General features: G+C 39.9%; 2 protein-coding genes and 1 long non-coding RNA gene across 4 annotated transcripts; 2 read left to right on the top strand and 1 right to left on the bottom strand.

Annotated features, from left to right (window-relative positions):
• The first annotated feature begins 207 nt into the window (after positions 1 to 207).
• Positions 208 to 5,672, top strand: mettl17 (methyltransferase like 17). 2 transcript variants are annotated; one of them, XM_011486026.4, is made up of 14 exons: positions 208 to 397; positions 1,534 to 1,648; positions 1,752 to 1,901; positions 2,651 to 2,738; positions 2,910 to 2,991; positions 3,084 to 3,157; positions 3,231 to 3,325; positions 3,390 to 3,460; positions 4,363 to 4,470; positions 4,588 to 4,656; positions 4,734 to 4,784; positions 4,869 to 4,961; positions 5,024 to 5,220; positions 5,355 to 5,672. In XM_011486026.4, the coding sequence occupies exons 1-14, from the start codon at positions 329 to 331 to the stop codon at positions 5,446 to 5,448; spliced, it is 1,356 nt and encodes a 451-aa protein (XP_011484328.1). In that variant the 5' UTR covers positions 208 to 328; the 3' UTR covers positions 5,449 to 5,672. The 2 variants fall into 2 exon arrangements, with proteins under 2 accessions (XP_011484328.1, XP_004078634.1); XM_004078586.5 differs by having other exon boundaries at positions 210 to 397; positions 1,507 to 1,648.
• A 372-nt stretch (positions 5,673 to 6,044) lies between these two features.
• sdr39u1 (short chain dehydrogenase/reductase family 39U, member 1) lies at positions 6,045 to 8,778 on the bottom strand. Its single transcript, XM_004078585.5, has 6 exons — positions 8,624 to 8,778; positions 8,074 to 8,180; positions 7,881 to 7,963; positions 7,500 to 7,621; positions 7,269 to 7,421; positions 6,045 to 6,820 (listed from the first exon to the last, which is right to left on the bottom strand). Exons 1-6 carry the CDS (start codon positions 8,637 to 8,639, stop codon positions 6,390 to 6,392), a joined length of 912 nt encoding a protein of 303 aa, XP_004078633.1. The 5' UTR covers positions 8,640 to 8,778; the 3' UTR covers positions 6,045 to 6,389.
• Positions 8,779 to 13,221: 4,443 nt separating this feature from the next.
• Positions 13,222 to 15,943, top strand: LOC144986809 (uncharacterized). The gene is made up of 2 exons (XR_013650659.1): positions 13,222 to 13,325; positions 13,912 to 15,943. It is a non-coding gene; the product is annotated as an uncharacterized LOC144986809 (long non-coding RNA).
• The last annotated feature ends 1,668 nt before the right edge of the window (positions 15,944 to 17,611 follow it).

Raw genomic sequence — 17,611 nt, 5'->3', positions numbered from 1 at the left:
ACATAACAAAACACACGAAAAATCATTTTATATTATTAAAAATATATTTAGTATGCTATCTGTATTTTATTAAAACCTTTTAAATTTGTGGAAATTAAGTAAAAGCTATTAAAAGAAACATTCTGCTCTTTCCAGTTGCGTAGGACCACCAAAGATGACAAGAGTGAGCCCTCCTCTTTATCTCACGAAGGAACCAAAGATGACAGACAACAAGTTCCACTTCAGCTAAAACCGGAATTATTTTGCTGAAGGACTGCAAACTCCCAGCGTGGTTTTTGGGGGAGTACATTATAATCCGAATCTGGATTTTATTGTTTTTTGTTCAGACATGGCATGGCGAACATACGGAGCATTTGTTTTTGGTCAGAAAACACCAAGAATAAAGAAAATGTTGAGGGTTCGTAAATCGATTTATCATTACGCAGCTAATTGTGGAGGTCATACTATTTACTATGAGACATAGTATATGTATATAACGATACCTGATCTGTGTGCTTAGATGTTTGAAGCCTAACAGCTATATCTTTACCAATGTGCTTTTTTCCCAATACTTTTTTGATTTCTAAGCGTATTTGTACGCTTTAAAAAAATCCTGTTTGTGTAAATCAATCTCACAGCTTTCTCTTTGAGCTGGAATAAGAGGCTCCTGCAGTAACTTAGCTGTTGCTAGCACAGCGCTTTTCTGGACTGAGAGGTCTGAGGTCTTTCCAGGTATCTGTTGTAGCCACTCCTCCAGCTTGGGGGTTACTGCCCCGAGTGCTCCAATTACCACAGGCACCACTGTCACCTTCACTTTCCAGGCTTTCTCCAGTTCTTCTGAGTCCCTGGTATTTCTCCAGTTTCTCATGTTCCTTCTTCCTGATGTTTCCATCGCTTGGCACTGCCACATCCACCACAACGGCTTTCCTCTGTTCTTTATCCACCACTACAATGTCTGGTTGGTTCGCCATTGCCTCTGTGGTTTGGTGCTCAGGATTTCTCCCTGAGCTGCCAGGATGAGTGCTTCAGTGCTGTCCTGTAGGCCAGCCCTTTCTAGCCATTGGTAGGACTTCTTGATATCAGCCACTTCAGTTATGGTCCGGTGGTACATCCCATGCAGGAGTTTGTCCTCCCATGAGGATCTGTCCTCCAGCACTGTATCCTCTGCTCTCCATTGCCTGAGACATTCACTGAGAACAATGTCAGTTGTGGCCTTGAGCTTGATTTACTCATGGATCTTGGATGTTTCATCCTGGATAGTGGCTCACTAGTCCTATATATATATATATATCTTTGTATTTGTCAGTGAAAGAAACCGAATTGGAAATTGTATTAAAGTTCTGTCTTCTTGATTTGGTTGAAGTGACTAGAATTGTGAAATTAGGTTTTCCTAACCAAACAAAATGTGATTTTAGAAAGGGAACTATAACAAATGGATATTAATAAAATCACATTGAGTTCAATCAGAATCGGTTCTGATCTTGTGATCAAAAAAACTTAGATTTTTCTGGGATCTTCTTGCCTCAGAACTTGGGTTCTGCGGTTCGTCCACAGCCTCAGGAGGATTTTCTGAAAGGAGAACTTCATCGAAAGCACCCAGGGTTGACCAACCTGAAGACTCAGCGTCTTCCTGAAACCCTCCAGATGGCTGCACTGTCAGTGATTCACAGTAAGTTTTGTTATTGTGCATTAACTGTACAAGAAACACAGCCCGATTATTAAAAACAAAACGATAAGAGTAGTTTGATGCTCATGTGTGCTCCACCCTCCAGGAGCTCAGATCGCTCAGCTTCCTGGTCGCTCCCAGAAACTCACAAACTTCCTTTGGAGCCGGAAGCGAGCAGTTGAGGATTTGACAGTGAGGCAGAAAGCTTTGAGCCTGGAGAAGGACCTCTGGGAGAAAGCCATGCAGAGGACAGAAGGTCAGTACGGTGGCCCTGAAGGGCCAATCATTCAACACATCACTCGACACAAAAACATTTTAAAGATCCCAACGACGATGATAAAAAACAACGTTTATGGGATGAAGCAGCATTACATGTTAAAAAAACAAAGCACAATTCCAGAAACCAAAACATAAAAAACATTACAGAAAACAATGAATTTCATCAAAAACAAATTTTAAAAAATCAAAAACTTTTTTGTAAACAAAATTAATTTCAAGAAAACAAAATGAAATGTTAATAAATGAAAGAAGAAAAAACACATAGAAATGCCAAAAACTGAAACACTGAAAAACCGTAAAAAGGTAAATACTGAGAAACATCGCTGATTGGATGATGATGATGTCAGTATCGCCTCAAGACAAATAACTCACAGTTCAATTGATGGACAACCTTCATCGTCCACTCAGCCATGTCCCTCAGTACCTACCTTCTGATGTTTCTCATTGTGTTTCACTTTTCAAACATTTCATTTTGTTTTCCAAATTGTTTATTTTTCTTCTTGGTCTCTGCAGTTTTGTTTTCTAAAATGTAGTGCTGCTTTTTAAAATTTGTTTTGTCTTTTTAATTGTCGTGATCTTTAAAATGTTTCTGCGTCCAGCGGTTCGTAGATGTGATTTGCCCTTCCAGGGCCACCGTAGGTCAGGGAGGGATCCAGTCATAGCTGATGCCTGAAAACAGTCACAAGAGCTCACCTTACAGGGAAAAACCTCTACTTTGTGTTCCAGATTTTGATGAGAAAGCACTGGAAGACAAGATCAGGAGGAGGGTTTTTTCAGAACTCAGGAAAAAGATTTACCACTGGACTCCTCTGAAGTAATGCCCCCTTTCTGACCCATCGCTGTTTAGTGGAGAAAAGTGATGGCAGACATTTAAAAACACACGATGGACATCGTGTTCTTAAACTACTAGATTGTCATTCTTTCTTTAGCTGATCTTACAGTTACAGTCAAAGAAGCTTGAATTGGATCACTTTTGGTGTTTCAGGTACGATGAAGAGATGGGCGTGGTTTACATGGCGAGCCGGCTTGCTGGAGGCTATGCAGCGGTCAGGAGAGTTCTGAATGAGGTCAGAAGTGACGGGAGGAGCAGCAGGAGCACGCCATCTTTGTTTTCTCTGTGTCTTCTCCAACTGATTTTGCCTCAAACCTACCAATTCAGATAAAGAAGAGGGATCCTTCATTTAGTCCTCAGACGCTTCTGGACTTTGGTTCTGGACTGGGAACAGTAGCCTGGTTGGTGTCTGAATTGTTGCCGGTGTGGGTTTTTCCTCCAAAGTGTTGGCTGAGCGTGTCTTTCTGATCCAAGGGCGTCCCACTCTCTGTGGGGGGACTTTCTGAGGGAAATGGTGTGTGTGGACAGTTCAGGGCCGATGAACACGCTGGCAGAGCGACTTCTCAAAGGTACATCAGCCCGTTTCCTTAGTTTGAACGTTTCAGAAATATGTGTGTGCTTTGTGATGATCAGGGGACGATGAGAGAGCAGAACCGCACATCAAACACGTCTATTTCCGGCAGTTTCTTCCCGTCTCTCCGAAGGTAAGACAGCACCGAACATTTCTGTTCTCCAGATTGTGGGAGAAAACATCCATTTTTCAAGACTGATCCAAACAAATGTAAGGACTGAACAGGATCAACAATTTATTTTTTTATTTAGCAACATGTAAAATAATATTTTTATCTATAGCTTTTTCGTGGTTGCAGGTTTCCGTTTTGATTTTGGATCAATTTAGTTGTAAATTTTAATTCAGCCATTAGTTTACGGTAAAGTGAACTTGAATTTCTTTAAAGGATCTAAAACTATTTGGACTGATGGGAAAATCAGGAAACAGTGAAACGTTAGTTTTTTTTTCTTCATTTTTTATGGAGAAAGGTTATTTGTGGAGTTTTTGTTGCTTTTTTAAAAAAATCATCATCAGAGTTGAGGATCTTGTCAGGAATTAAATCAGTCTTGGTTTGTAATTTGAGTTTTCTTCCATGAGCTGAAGTCAGAGTATTTTCTTCAGAGATGTAGAAACCTTTAGAAACAGTCAAAGGGATTGTAACCGACACCAGAGCTGCAGCTAACGGGGAAAAAGGGGAAAATGCCAGATTTGTTTTCAAAGTGTGAAATGAGAATATCCAATGTCTTAAAACATTTTAGAGGTATAAAAAAATCCCACAGCGCCAAGAATCCATTTGTTTTCATTATTAAAGTAATATGGAGCTTAAGGATGCTTTTTAATGCTCATATTTAATTTTTTGCATCTGTACAATGACAACCGTCAGCTTGTGGGAACTTCCCCGACCTTTTGTGTTGAACCGTCTGCTCGACCAGAAACTCTCATGGAGAGAGATGAGCCGAAACAGCAATGAACTTGGAGTTTGACACTAAGTTTAGAGAGTTGTTGTTTTTCAGGGAAGAGAATCTCTATGATCTGTCGGGTTTTGTTGTTGCTCAGGTGCAGTTTGACTTGGTGGTTGCCGCGTTTACCCTGTCCGAGCTTCCCACCATGAAAGATCGAGAAGAAGCTTCGTTCACTCTGTGGAGGAAGACGAGCTCATACCTGGTTAGCTGAGCATCATCCACCTTTTCTTATTGCCCTCCTAACTCTGTGAAGTCAGTCAGTAATGTCAGGACTCAGTCTAATGACAAAGAGGATTTTTTTTCTCGGTTTCCTCTGAAGGTGTTGGTTGAAAATGGCACAAAAGAGGGCCATCAGATGCTCATGGAGGCCAGAGATACTCTACTGAAGGTACTGAAGCGTTGTGGAGACGATTACCATCAGATTGATCCTTTTTGTAAAAGTCAAATGGAACTGACTTCTTCCAGAGGCAGGAGAAAACGGTCCACGACCCGCGGCCTTCGTCGGTGTTCGCTCCGGTACGTCGATCAGCTCAGAAACGAGCTTCCCCGTCACGCAGACACTCCGTCTCACAGGACGTCTTCTCTGTGTGGATTTCACAGTGTCCTCATGCGATGACGTGTCCCAAACTGGCCCAGGAGCCCAAGGCGCCCTGCAACTTCCAGCAGCAGTACCACCCTCTGTCCCTGCCAGGGGTAAGACTCTCCATGCAACATCACCATTGGACTTTCAGCCTCTGACTTTCCCCTTTTCTCAGCATAAGGACTGTCAGACGGAGAACTTCAGTTATTTAATTCTGCGTCGAGAAGGCCCGGTGGAGGAGAAAGCAGAAGCTGTGACGTGGTCCAGGTTGATCGGACCGGTGCTCCGCAGAACCCGACACGTTCACTGCCGGACGTGCAGCCCGCACGGCGAGCTGAAACACGTGGTGGTGACGGCACGGAAACACAGCAGGTGGACGGCCTGGAATGCAGACACTCACAGAAGAATAAATCAGAGCTTCAGCTTCAGTCTTTGGGGAATCCATGATGTTTATTTGCTCTAGAATTCTGAGTTTTTACTGATAATTCTGACCTTTGTCTTTACAGAGATGTGTACCGCTGCGCTCGCAACAGCCAGTGGGGCGATCTGCTGCCTGTGGTTCAAAACCTGGACGAGGATGAAGGAGAACCCAGCCCATAAGATGACAATGACCTTCAAATCTATCCGAAGAGAAGCCCCGCTGTCTTAAAGAGTCATCAAAACACTGTCATTTAGATCTGAGATGGTTCTGTGAACTCCTGCTTTCATTAGAGTGAAACAAAAGCCACTTTCCCGGAGAAAAACACAGAACGGAGAACCATCTGAGGCCCTTCCAGCCTCTGAACAGCCAAAAGGACATCATTAAAGACCCACTCTGATGAAAATGGGGTTTTTGCTGTTTTTATGATGTTCTTGGGGCATTTTTCTGATGATGGACATAGACAAAGAACATTTCCAAGTTTTGCTTTATTCAAATCCTTGTAAATTTCTGGGAGCCACATTATTGATTTTATGACAGGTGACTGCAGGCCTGTGGGAATTTGAATGCGGACTGCATTTGGCCCACTGGCCAGACTTTGGACATGCCAGCCTTTCTCAGCAAATAGGAGTTAAGCCCTTTTTTTTTTCTTTTACAGAACTACACCAAGAATTTCAAACTACAATGAAATGATCAAAACTGAAAGCAGGTCCAGATAAAGAGTCTTTTGGGCTTGGATTGTTTTTATAAAGCAAGAAAAAAATATGTTAGCTTTGGATTTAATTGAAAGCACATCAGATTTATTGGCCAAAATACTTTGTTTTTTCAACAGAAAAAGACACCATAGATGCACAAACTTTTTTCAACGAACAGAAATGGGTAAACAAACATTTAGCGGCAGACATGGGGACTTTTTAAAACTGAAACATTTCTTTGTGCATTTAACATGACATCCCTTTGAATATTCGTTTAGCTGATGTTTACATTTCAGACTCCAATTTAATCTGCAAAGCAATTAAGTGAACACCCCCTCAACTTTTGTTCATTAATCTGGTTCATCTGTAGACAGATTAAGACACGTTTCCCCTCTGACGAGCGTAGGCAGTTAGCGGCAGCTTCACTGTTAACTGCCAAGGATTTGCTTCAGAGCTGAGGTCAGGTCCGGGTACTGGTACTGAAAGCCAGACTCTAAAGTCCTCTCTGGTATGACCCTCTGGCCTTCAGTCAGAATCACAGCCCTCTCTGAGCCAATCAGGGCATTCATGGCGAAGGCAGGCACGGGGAAGATTGTAGGCCGCCGCATGAGCCGGCCCAACTCCTTGGTGAACTCGTAGTTGGTGTTGAGAGCAGGCGCAACTCCATTGTACACCTGAGGAGGGGGCAGTGCCGCTGAGTCTGCGAGGGCCTCCAGAGCGTGGGCAATAATACCGGCCAGGTCCGACACGTGGATCCAGGGGAACGGCTGCCTTCCAGAGCCCAGAGTGCCGCCGAGGCCCAACCAGAACGGCAGCAGCATTTGCTTCATGGCTCCACCGTCCCGACCCAGTACTGCCCCTGGTGGACAGAGGACGGAATCACAGGAGGCAAAGCTTTACAGTGATTACAACTGTACTAAGGAGAGGACAAAACCAGGAAATAATTATGAACTTTATTCTGCATTGCACCAAACTGATTGAATAATGCAAATTGCCTAAAATTTGGTGCTTTGAAGTTCACCCATTTGTGCCTATTGATGCAACTACGCATCAAACTACTTTAGCTCCAGAATGACCTTCATTTAGCATCTGCTTTAAAGCAAAGACACCAATGCATTTATTTTTCATCCCTGGAACAAAATGTAGGCATCAAGGGGCTAAGTTAATTTCTATAAAACAATTTATCTTACAATGATTAGCAGAAAAAAATGCTTCCATTTAGTCTCACAGACTCAGACGTAAATTAAGAAACTGTTAGTAACTTTTCCAGCAGCACCATAACAGCGGAGCGTGCAGCACGGACGTACCGGGCCGAACGATGACCTGTCTGGTGGTTTTGGCCACACTCTGTGGAAGGAGAGCAGCAGCCTCCCACTCTTTGACCAGTTTAGAGAGGAAATCAAAGGGAGTCCACTCGCTGTCCTCGGTGTACTCGGCTGTCAGGCTGGGTTTGTAACAAGCTGCGGGTTCAGAAACACAAAGATGCTGCGTTTCTGCTCAGAGCGCTAAATGTCTAAAGGGATGTGGTCCACACGTACCCACGCCGGATACCAGCACCCAGCAGTGAGGAGGACAGGTTGCAGCGGCTATGGCTTCAGACAGAGCTTTGGTGGTGTCAATGCGGCTGGAGAACAAGTCCTTCTTATAACTTTCATTCCACCTTCATGCAACAGAAAAATGACATCATGGACTGAATGAACATCACAAGTGTCACATACACTGATTCTGCTTTTCCCTGTCGCCACAGCAAATCAGCTTCCTCCATCCTGCCTAGGTGTGATTTGCATTAATGAATTCTTTTTCTCCGCCCGTAAGTGGCCAGGATAGGCTCCAGCAGCCCCGTGACGTGGAGCAGTGAAGAACTGGATAGGACTCTTACTCAGTAAGATGTAGGTTTGTCCCTTTTGCTTGTTACTCACCATCGTAAAGGGTTCATCAGATTCTCCCCAGATAAGTTAACAGCTCCCTCACACGGTGGGAGGCCTTTAGACTTCAAATCACTCTGCAGACAAAAAGAAAAAGAAAATCTCTGAACATGTTCTTGTAGACTATGAAAAGCGACCAGCTTTAATTAATTTATTTCTCTGAATTGCGGATAAGCTGGGATCATACCCATGTTATTTTTCCTGGGCCTGGTTGCCTAGATATTACCGTGACCTCGTGACCTTTGCTTCTGAGCAAGTAGGTGAGCTCTCTGCCTATAAATCCACTTCCCCCTCCTGCAAGACAAGCAGACACTTATTCTCATGCAACAAGTATAAATACATAAATAAATTAAAGAAAGCCTAAACAAAATAAGGAGTTTACTCTGGTCACTTTATTTAATAGATCTAAACTGGTGGCATGCAGATGCATTGAAGTCCTGCACAAGGGGGGGGGGGTACAAAGTGCGCATGCGCCATTCGCACACTTACAAAACAGAATGGCTATGCTTAATGCTACAACAAAAAAATATATAAAACAGAAAAACTATGTTGATATGTCAATCCTAAAGTTGAAACAGCTTTTATAGAGAGGTATCGAGTGAATGTAATTTCTCTCAAGTAAACAAACCCATTTATATTTGTACTACTGCAGTTTCAAAACTAGCTAGCGGCTAGCGTTATGACACCCCGACCTTCGCAGCGATTCATGGATTTTTTGCTCATCATAATGCACAAACCTATTAAGACCCTCATGGCCGCAGAAGACGCAAACACCCGCTGATTTAAATCTCCGAATGCAGTTGCTGGTGGGGTTTAGAAATCATAAGTGGTCTTGCTTGGCAGTTCTTAGCGACTCGAATAGGTTTGGACCAATAGACGTTCCGTACAAGTAAACGTCATTTTGTAGTTCGGTTCTTCGAAGCCATGGAGAATTATTTACGCAACTCTTTTTGTGACTAAAAAAAGCATTACATCTAAAGGAGAAACTCATTGGAACAATCTTTTGTATAAATAACAAAATTAAAGAAATATGCAAAAAATTCTGCATAATGTTTATCCCACAAATATGTATATATCCGCATTCTCAAATAAATGTAGTTAATGTAATTCTACTATTTTAAATTCTCATTGAATTCTGAATCCAATTTGAACGCTTTGTCAGCGCCAAATCAAACATTATAGTACATTTCAAACAAATTCTCACACATTTTAACTCGGATGTGAAATTGGTAGAACATTGTATTCATCTGTTACTTCTCCAATCTAAATTTTACATACATTAGTGCAGAGTAAAAAAGAAAAGACTCAAATGGATACAGATCTATCAAAGTTATGAAAGATCAAAACATTGATAAAATATAAAACGTAAAAAATTTGAACAATTTTTTTGCTGATTAATAATATCCTCTCTTGCAAAATTATTTTTTAAATGTGTTTTTCTTTTGTTTAATTCTTTTTTATTTTACTTTATTGTACTTGTTCTTTTTGCTTAATTTTGTCACCATTACTGTCATAACTTGTAATTGAGTGCCCTTTTTAAAAGATATTCTTGGTGATTTCTGATGTAGTACTTGCTGATGTGATTTGTAACTCTGTGTGTTGTTCAATAAAGTAAACAAAAGCCATAATAAATTATTGATTCATTTTATGAATGCCCAATTTTCCAAAGTGCTGTAAAGTCAAACGAATAATAACAAAATAACATGACAATAAACTATATGTTTAAAGGAAAATGGAATTAAAGTTCTACAAAAAGACAAAAACATAAAAATCGGTTATTTTCTTAAAGAGATGACACTACACAGAGGTGTGAAACTTCAGTTGCATGTTTGCTTTGAGGACGTTCAACTGTCCAAAAAATAACAAACATCTGACTGTCATTTGTCAATGTTTCTGTCAGAAATTGTCGGAAAACTTGTTTTTAACCGCTTTTTTACTTTACTTAGCAAATATTTAAAACTTTTTACTACAACTGTTTGGCATGAATGCGTGTAGTTTTTGACAGCTGACTTGTTCAGCCATTCTAGTTCACGTGACTGTTAGATCTTTTTCTCCTTCCTCTCTTTTTCTGTTCTCATTCTCACTCTGGCTTGCACAGCTTCAGGAGTGTTAAAGGTTAAAGATGAGTTCTTTTTATTCTTTACATTCAATTAAGCAAACAAAATAAAATTTTAACAAGACAAATCCGCATCTTCTTTCCTCTTTATTTGAATTAAGAGATGGGAGGGAATAATAATTAGAAGTTCTTATTGGAACTTTTTACTCACATGAACGGTGTCCATTCCCTTCCCCTCACTTCACACAAACACGAAGACTCTGGCTGCACTGATCAGACATGCTTGGCTCGCAGAGCATGTAGCCACACCGAGTGAGCGCTGACGTCATCGCCCCATCTCCCCCCTGGAAATGCTCACTGGTATTGACTTATGCTACACTTTTTGCGGGGTGAATTTGAAAACGAAAATGCAATCCCCTCTTTGCCTCTTGCTTTAATTATGTCACTGAATGAGCGATGTTAAAGAAGAAAATGAAAAAGCATTTTAAAGGAGTGACATTTAATTTTATTTTCGAGTCATTCGATCATTTGATGCAGTTACATTGTGAAAATGAAAAAGCATTTCTGTTAATCCATTTTAATGATCAAATTAGACATTTCTATATGAATTTTGCTACACATTCACTGCAAAACTATTTGAAAACGAAATTTCAAATACCATTTTCTTTATCATTTTAATTAAGTGACAGAATAAGCAGTGTTGAAGAAGAAAAAGAAAAAGCGGTTTGGCGGATTCCTTTTTCTTTTTAATTTTGAGTCAACAAATGCAGCTACATTTTGAAAATAAATGGAAACGCATTTCTGGTTTCTGGTGACTTTTATTTTTAATTATACTCCAGAAAAACGTCCATAATTATGAGCTTATTCAAAATATGATGGTTTTGTACGAATTCCCACCCCCTAGCCTTACTACTAAAACACTATACAGTGCAACACTTTGTAGTGCCCCGAATCTTAAAAGCAATTTGGACATCATGCCCAATACTTTCTTTGTTTTTAAATGGCGGATATGAATTTCATAAAGTTAAAATCTAACTGATATGAGTGTTTTGTGACAATTAATTATAACTCCACTGTCTTCTGAAGATAAAAACGTTGATGATTTAATCAAAAAATACATTTAAACACATTTTTTTGGCAAAAATTGTTCCAACGCAATGTATTGTCTATATTTGCTGATCCAGTGAGCATCGATGCACACTGGTTTTTTGCAGAGACTTCTGGGAAATTTCTTGGGCACTACAAAATAGTGAACACACTATATAGTGCACTATATAGTGGTTAAGGTGGGAATTTGGACATAGCCATGATGTGTGATAGTGAGGTAACAGTTTTGTTGTCATAAACTGGAGCGATGAAGGATGTCCTCAAAAGCACAGGAACCTTTTCCTGGGTCAGACTTTGGTTGATCTTGTTGCCCCTAACCTTAAGTTTTGGTTGTTTCTGTACATTCCTCAATAACTTCCTGTCCCTCTGTCTACATGCTGTTTACATGTGTGACAGAGCACACGTCTGTCACGGTTTGAGAACTTAATAAATTGGATTTGTTTCTGACAGCGTCAGTGGGGGCCAGCCTGTCCAGCTGTAAGGTTCCATCGGTTGCTGCAGTTCACTTTGTTTAGTTTCCGATTTTGGTTGTTCTCAATGTTTTATTTCTTTACTTCCTTAACCTTCCAAGGAATTACTTAGAAAACAGTTTGGAATTCCTGAAAATTGTTGTTTATTTTGTCAGGTGGATATTGAAACAACTGAGCATCTTTTCTTTGAATGTTTTTATTCTAATGTTTTTTGGAATAATTTACATTATTGGCTCTTCCCCAAGATTCCACGTTTAGCCGACTTTTCTTTTAAGGACGTCATTTTTGGGTTTATTTTAGAAAACAAAAACACAGAATTGATTGTAAATGTTGTAATTATTTTGGGTAAATTCTATATGTCGATTCCTTAAAATCAAACCATATTTTTTTACATTTCATAAAGATCTCTGCTCTTTTTTTTTCCATTCATAAACGTCATGGAAAACAAAACTTGGTATAGAACTCCAAAGTATCATATGTAATTTGCAGCTTCTTGATAACCCCCTTAAGTTTAGAATCAATTAAATGTCTATGTAACCCCCTTTATAATTTTTAATTAATAATTTTCTTTTCTTTAAGTTTGTATTTTTCTGTGTTATTGTTATAATTTTTATTTTATCTTACATTTGTTGTTTGTACATGTCATTTACATTTTTATATACTTGTCATAATTGTAAGTTATTGAACACCTTATTTGACTGTCACAAATTGTAAATCTCAAGTGTTTTTTCAATTCAAAACAAAACAAAACAATTGTTTACTTCCTGGTTTTTCTTGGAGCACTTTCTGTATCCAGGAGGTCCAGGGGGGTATTCCAGGAAGCATGTTTAAACTAGCCTGACTTTAACCCTGAACTCTGGGTGAAGTCCGACTGAACTTGCTTACTCTGGGTATGTCGGTTCCAAAAGACCGGATATGAGTTGGCGTAATTAGTGGAGTGTTTTGGTAATCCACCTTATGACAAAAAGAAATAACATAAAATCTGGACCAAAACATGCTGTGATTGAACATCAATATAAACCTTAAAACAAAACATTTAGGAGTTTGTGGCTTTTGTTCTCATTTTTGTGCCAATTGCACCAATGGGTTGATTTTCCCCTGGGGGAAACTTGCAAAAATGCTGCGATCAAGTGGTGTAGGAATGATGGGAAAATTTCTGTCCGGCTCAGAACACACACAAAAATGTGTGAAAATGAACAAATATTCCAACAGAACATGAGTGCTGAATAACTTTCTGAGCCTCTAGACAAAGGTCAATGTATTTGCTATGTACTCTTATTATTATAATTACTGTATTATTATAATTCTGTATATTATTCTGTATATAATTCCATGCCTGTATAGTGTAGGAAGTATACTAACTTAATAGCTCTTTAGACTAGATCTTGAAATACGAGCTTCTGAAAAAAGGCATACAATTATAATAATATTCAACATGATTAAAATGAATATTTTAAAATGCTGTTTTAAAATAATGAACAGGTTTTTAAAGCAAAATGAAATATATTTGATAATATAATGGCTAATTTAAAATCTGTGTGCCCGTTGTTCACAATTTCATCTTTCATATTTTCATCTTTTTATATATATATAAGAGATATATTGGTTGATTGTGTATTTGCATGAGGTCATATTTATTTATTAATAATGAACAGGACAGGACTCCAAAGTCTCAAACCCGGAAGTTTGTGTGACGCGCATCACGTGGTTCGATGAGGAGATAAATGGAGGTGCGTCCTCACCAACATCCTCTTTCCCCTCTTGCTTTGTTGGAGTTCGGCCAGCGACACTTTGCAGAGAAAAGAGGCAAGTTCAAGGCTTAAAAACTGTAAATCTTCGTTTTATTTTTGTGTTTTTGTTTTAATAGTAACTGGTGTTTTTTTATTTGGTAAATATTGATTGTTTGCGGTTAATAATGATGCCTTTGTTAGCTCACCGCAACATTAGCGCCCAAGCGACCGCGTGGTTTAGTGATGACAGACCGATAGTAGTGAGGGGAAAAGGCATAAATACATATTATCTAAATATGAGACTAGTAGATTCTCAAAATACCTATATTTATCTGTTATTGTCTCTCGTGCTGCTTTTTGGTCATTTGAACTTCGGTTAGCCCCCCTTACGTTTATGCTAAAAGGAAGCACGAGCTGACAAAATAGTTGTCTGGATTTTACAAACATTTTTCAAACTAATAGTGGATTATTTTCGTAAAGTCTCGATGTTTATTCAAACCTTCATGATGAGCTGCATGTGAGTCCGTGTTTCACCTGAAGCAGATGATTATTCTTTCACTGCACTGATGGGTTTGATTCTCTAAAATAACTTCACGCTCATCTTTTTCAGTTATTTTAATACATTTTAATTCAAAATTCTATTTCTCCCCCCCCTCTTCTAGGTCTCAAAGATCCTGTTGGGGATTTGTTTCAAGGTGAGGATGTTGGTTTTGGCATGCAGGGTGCAGGTCCAAAGCCTGGCTGTACCGAGTCAGAACCAAACCTCAGGTCAAGAGCTGATGGTTAAGCGTTTCCCACCCTGGTCTCTCAGTGAATTCTGTCCTTCATGTTCTCCTGACTATTCCCAGATTCTCTCAGTACTCTATTAAAACTAGTGTGGAACTAACTAGCGTCCAGATTTTAGTGCAATGCAGACAGATGCTCACTACTGTTTATTTTAAAGGGCCTATATCATGCAAAACACTTTTTTGACCTTTTAGGTATTGTACTATAATAACCACTCCTCACTATAAACAACCTGAATTGGAATTTGGAGGAAGACTGTCATGAGGTTGAAAGATATTCATTAAAGAAAAATCTTTTTTGGAATTTCCCTTATTTGCATCGATCAGTTCAGTAAAGTAACTATGTTTAGTGTTGGAACTCAAGTCCTTGTATTGTAGAATATGCTCCTTGTACATTTCTTTATGAATGGGAAAGCCATTCATTGGGCCTTGGTGGGGCGGTAAACCACCATTAAAGTTGGTGTGGGTCCAGGAAGCATGAAGGCGGTGCACTCAATGGAGCAGAATGAGGGGGGTGGAATCAAGAGGACTTTCCACTTCTCGTGATGTCACCGCGAGACCGCAGCCATAGCAACGAGGCTGACGGAGGTAAACAAAGCCAGGAAGGGTGGAGTCATTAAGTAGGGAGAAGTCATTTAGTTGCCAAGTTTCTGTAACGCAGAGTCAAACTTGAAATCCAGAATAATTCCTGAATCAGCTGACCCTTGTTTGAGAGAGCGGATGTCGATGAGGTCAAAGTTGACGGTTGAGATGATTTGGAGGGGAGGCTGGAGAGCCCTCTGGTTGAGAGCGGCCGGTGTTACGGGGAGGGCGACAAGTGGTGGAGGAGAGGACGCGGAGGGAATTGGACGCGTCTTCGTGGTAATGCGCCACGGTTGATGTATCTCCAGCCAAAGTGGAATCCAGGTTTGAGCCGACCAGGTGTACATTTGCACGTGAGCATAGCTGAAAGGACAAGGCCCGGGGAATGCAGACTGAAACGCACGACTCCTAGCGAACAAAGTCACAGGTTGGAGGATCAGCATAGTGGAAGTTGTCCGTTCTTGTTAGAGGCTTGCAGGTCGAGCAACACCATTAAACAGTAGTCGATGGACACAGTGAAGTGTATTCTCAGCTTTCACACTCCAAAATGCGTTGAAGCAGAATTGGTTTGAAAAGAGAAAGTTACCGGTGAGTAACGGCAACAGTGATGCCAGCGTCCCTCCACCCTGAAGTCCCAATATCTCAAATTGTTCTTTGGTGTGCCAAAGGTGATATATAATCACACACATGGATTTTGTGTACTATAAAAGGTTTTAGAATAGCACGTTATAGGCCCTTTAAACGCTAAAATTGTCACAACCCAGTTTAACGTTTTTAGAAAAACTGGATTCTGATGTTGAATACTTGGATAATTTATTTAAAAATATTTAAATTTCTTCTTTCTTTTTTTTCGTTTTCTTAAATGACAAGTAGTTCAAATGCAGTGCATTGTTGTCTATTTGACTAGAGTGAGAGAGAGATTAAGTTTAGGGTCCAAACTGGATGCTGTTGGAGTATTTTAAAATGCTTCAGCTTATACTGGAAGGCAATGGCACATTTGGTTCCTTTGGGTTTGAATGATCACGGACATTAACAATGTTTTGTTACCAAAAGTTTTTTGGAATCCTCAGAATCCTGTGACTTTAATGACAGAACCTCCAGACATTCATGACCCTGTTGGCTCTTGGCAGTCTTTGTTTTTGTTTTTTTTCTAAAGTATTTGGAGATGTGGACACCGTTCCAGTGTGGTAAACGGCCCATTTAATGTAAAGCAACAGCTGGACTCAAACACTTCAGTGTTCTTTTTCGCCCTCAAGTCTGAAAGTGCCGTCCTTTGGTTAGTTTTGGTGACCAAAGATTTTATCAAATAAAGTGTTTTCAGTGATAATAGTTTGTGTGAAGTGTCTTTATTGTATAAATGGTTTTGAATGGTTTTTGTTTACCTATGTGGCCAAAAGACCTCAGAGGATGGAAACGATGTTTGAACAGAACCACAGAAACCACCAACAATGAAGGTTTTCAGTCAACAAAATTGAAAAAGAACTTTTCGATTTAAGTATGAGAGCCCGTTACTTAGAAAATCTGTGACTGCCCCCCCCCCCTTTTTTTTTCTTTTCAAATCTACAAACTAAATTCTGAGCTTTACAATTCTTTTTCTTTTACTACCAAAGTGCCTGCATTTACCCCCCCCCCCCCATCATTTCAAGCAATTTAAATTGCAAAGAAATTTTAACCAAATCTAAGATATTCATTAACTAAATGGAAAAAAGGAAATCATGCTATCTTGTCATATTTGCTCCAATTTGCACTTATACAATATGTGCTGAATCATTCATCCTATCCACCCCCACCCCTATTGGGGTCATGGGGCTGCTGGAGCCTATCCCAGCCTTTTGTGGGAGAACGCAGGGGACACCCTGGACAGGTCGCCAGTCTGTCCCAGGGCCACCATCACACACCCAGGGATTTTTGGACGGTGGGAGGAAGCCGGAGTCCCTGGAGAAAACCCACGCTACCCAGGGAGAACGTGCAAACTCCACACAGGAAGGTCCCCCAGCCAGGACTTGAACCAGGGGTGTTCTTGCTGTGAGCTAAGAGCTCAAATTTAATTGTCATAGCAACACTGGTGCAACGAAATTTCACAAGGTGCCACAGAGCTTTAAAAAAATGTACTTAAGTTGACCAGTTTGTTTTTTTTACTGGTAATGCATACTAAAACTAATGCTTCACATACACACATGTCTTGGATCTTCTGTTCACTCGGGTTTGTTAAATCCAGACCTCTAGGAGACTTGAGTTGTCTTCCTGTTGGTTTTTCAGGAACCCAGCCAAACCTGCTCCTGACTAAAGGATCGGGTGTATTTTGCTAATAAGAGTCAACAGCAGGCAACCCTTTGCAGAAAGTAGTCTATTTAAGTGTACTTCAAGTACACATTGTGCATACCAGGGGTCTTTAAGCTGAGGTTCTGGAGCTCCTCGCGGTTCCTTTATTCCTCCATTGACTGGCTATGAAGCAAGATGCTAAGGATTTCAACAAGTAAAGGGTTTGTAGTTGCGTTCTTTTAGTTGGTTAAGTTTTGTCATATAAATTTACAATTTTAACATGGGACCCAACTAACATAATGGTAAGTGTTTCTTATTAGAACAAACATTGTGTATTGATGTATTTAAAAATTGGATTCTACATCAGTGTTGTGGTGTGTTCAATAGTAAAAGGATGAAGAATGATGGAAAATGCCATGCTTGGCTTGGCTTTCTTGCCTTTTTAAGATTATATTTAATTACATATTTGTAAAAAATAATTGGGTACATTTTATGAAAACATGGCTTCATACTCAAAATCCTAAATAAATAGTGTTTTTCTAAACAGTGACTTTGTGGTTCTTGCTATGTTTGAAACTAAACCAACTGGTTCTTTTTGCATTAAAGGTTGCAGACCCCTGATCTGTACTAAAAGTGAGGCAGTACACCTGAAGTCTACATGTTGTAAATTTACAATGTTCCAAAGTAGTATTAAGTTAGTATACTTCCTACACTATACAGACATGGTCTAGAC

This window comes from Oryzias latipes, chromosome 17 (assembly GCF_053564925.1).
Source record: "Oryzias latipes strain Hd-rR chromosome 17, Olatipes_Hd-rR_3.1".
Lineage (NCBI taxonomy): Eukaryota > Metazoa > Chordata > Actinopteri > Beloniformes > Adrianichthyidae > Oryzias > Oryzias latipes.
This window is presented reverse-complemented; position numbering and strand designations above follow the sequence as displayed.

Coding starts and splice junctions, on each gene's coding strand:
- mettl17 (XM_004078586.5), top strand. CDS start 329: ATGGCATGGCGAACATACGGAGCATTTGTTTTTGGTCAGAAAACACCA. Junction 4,657..4,733: donor CCAGAGATACTCTACTGAAG/GTACTGAAGCGT, acceptor GACTTCTTCCAG/AGGCAGGAGAAAACGGTCCA. Junction 4,962..5,023: donor ACCCTCTGTCCCTGCCAGGG/GTAAGACTCTCC, acceptor CCCTTTTCTCAG/CATAAGGACTGTCAGACGGA.
- sdr39u1 (XM_004078585.5), bottom strand. Junction 7,964..8,073: donor GCCCAGGAAAAATAACATGG/GTATGATCCCAG, acceptor TTTTGTCTGCAG/AGTGATTTGAAGTCTAAAGG. Junction 6,821..7,268: donor ACAGGTCATCGTTCGGCCCG/GTACGTCCGTGC, acceptor TCTGTCCACCAG/GGGCAGTACTGGGTCGGGAC.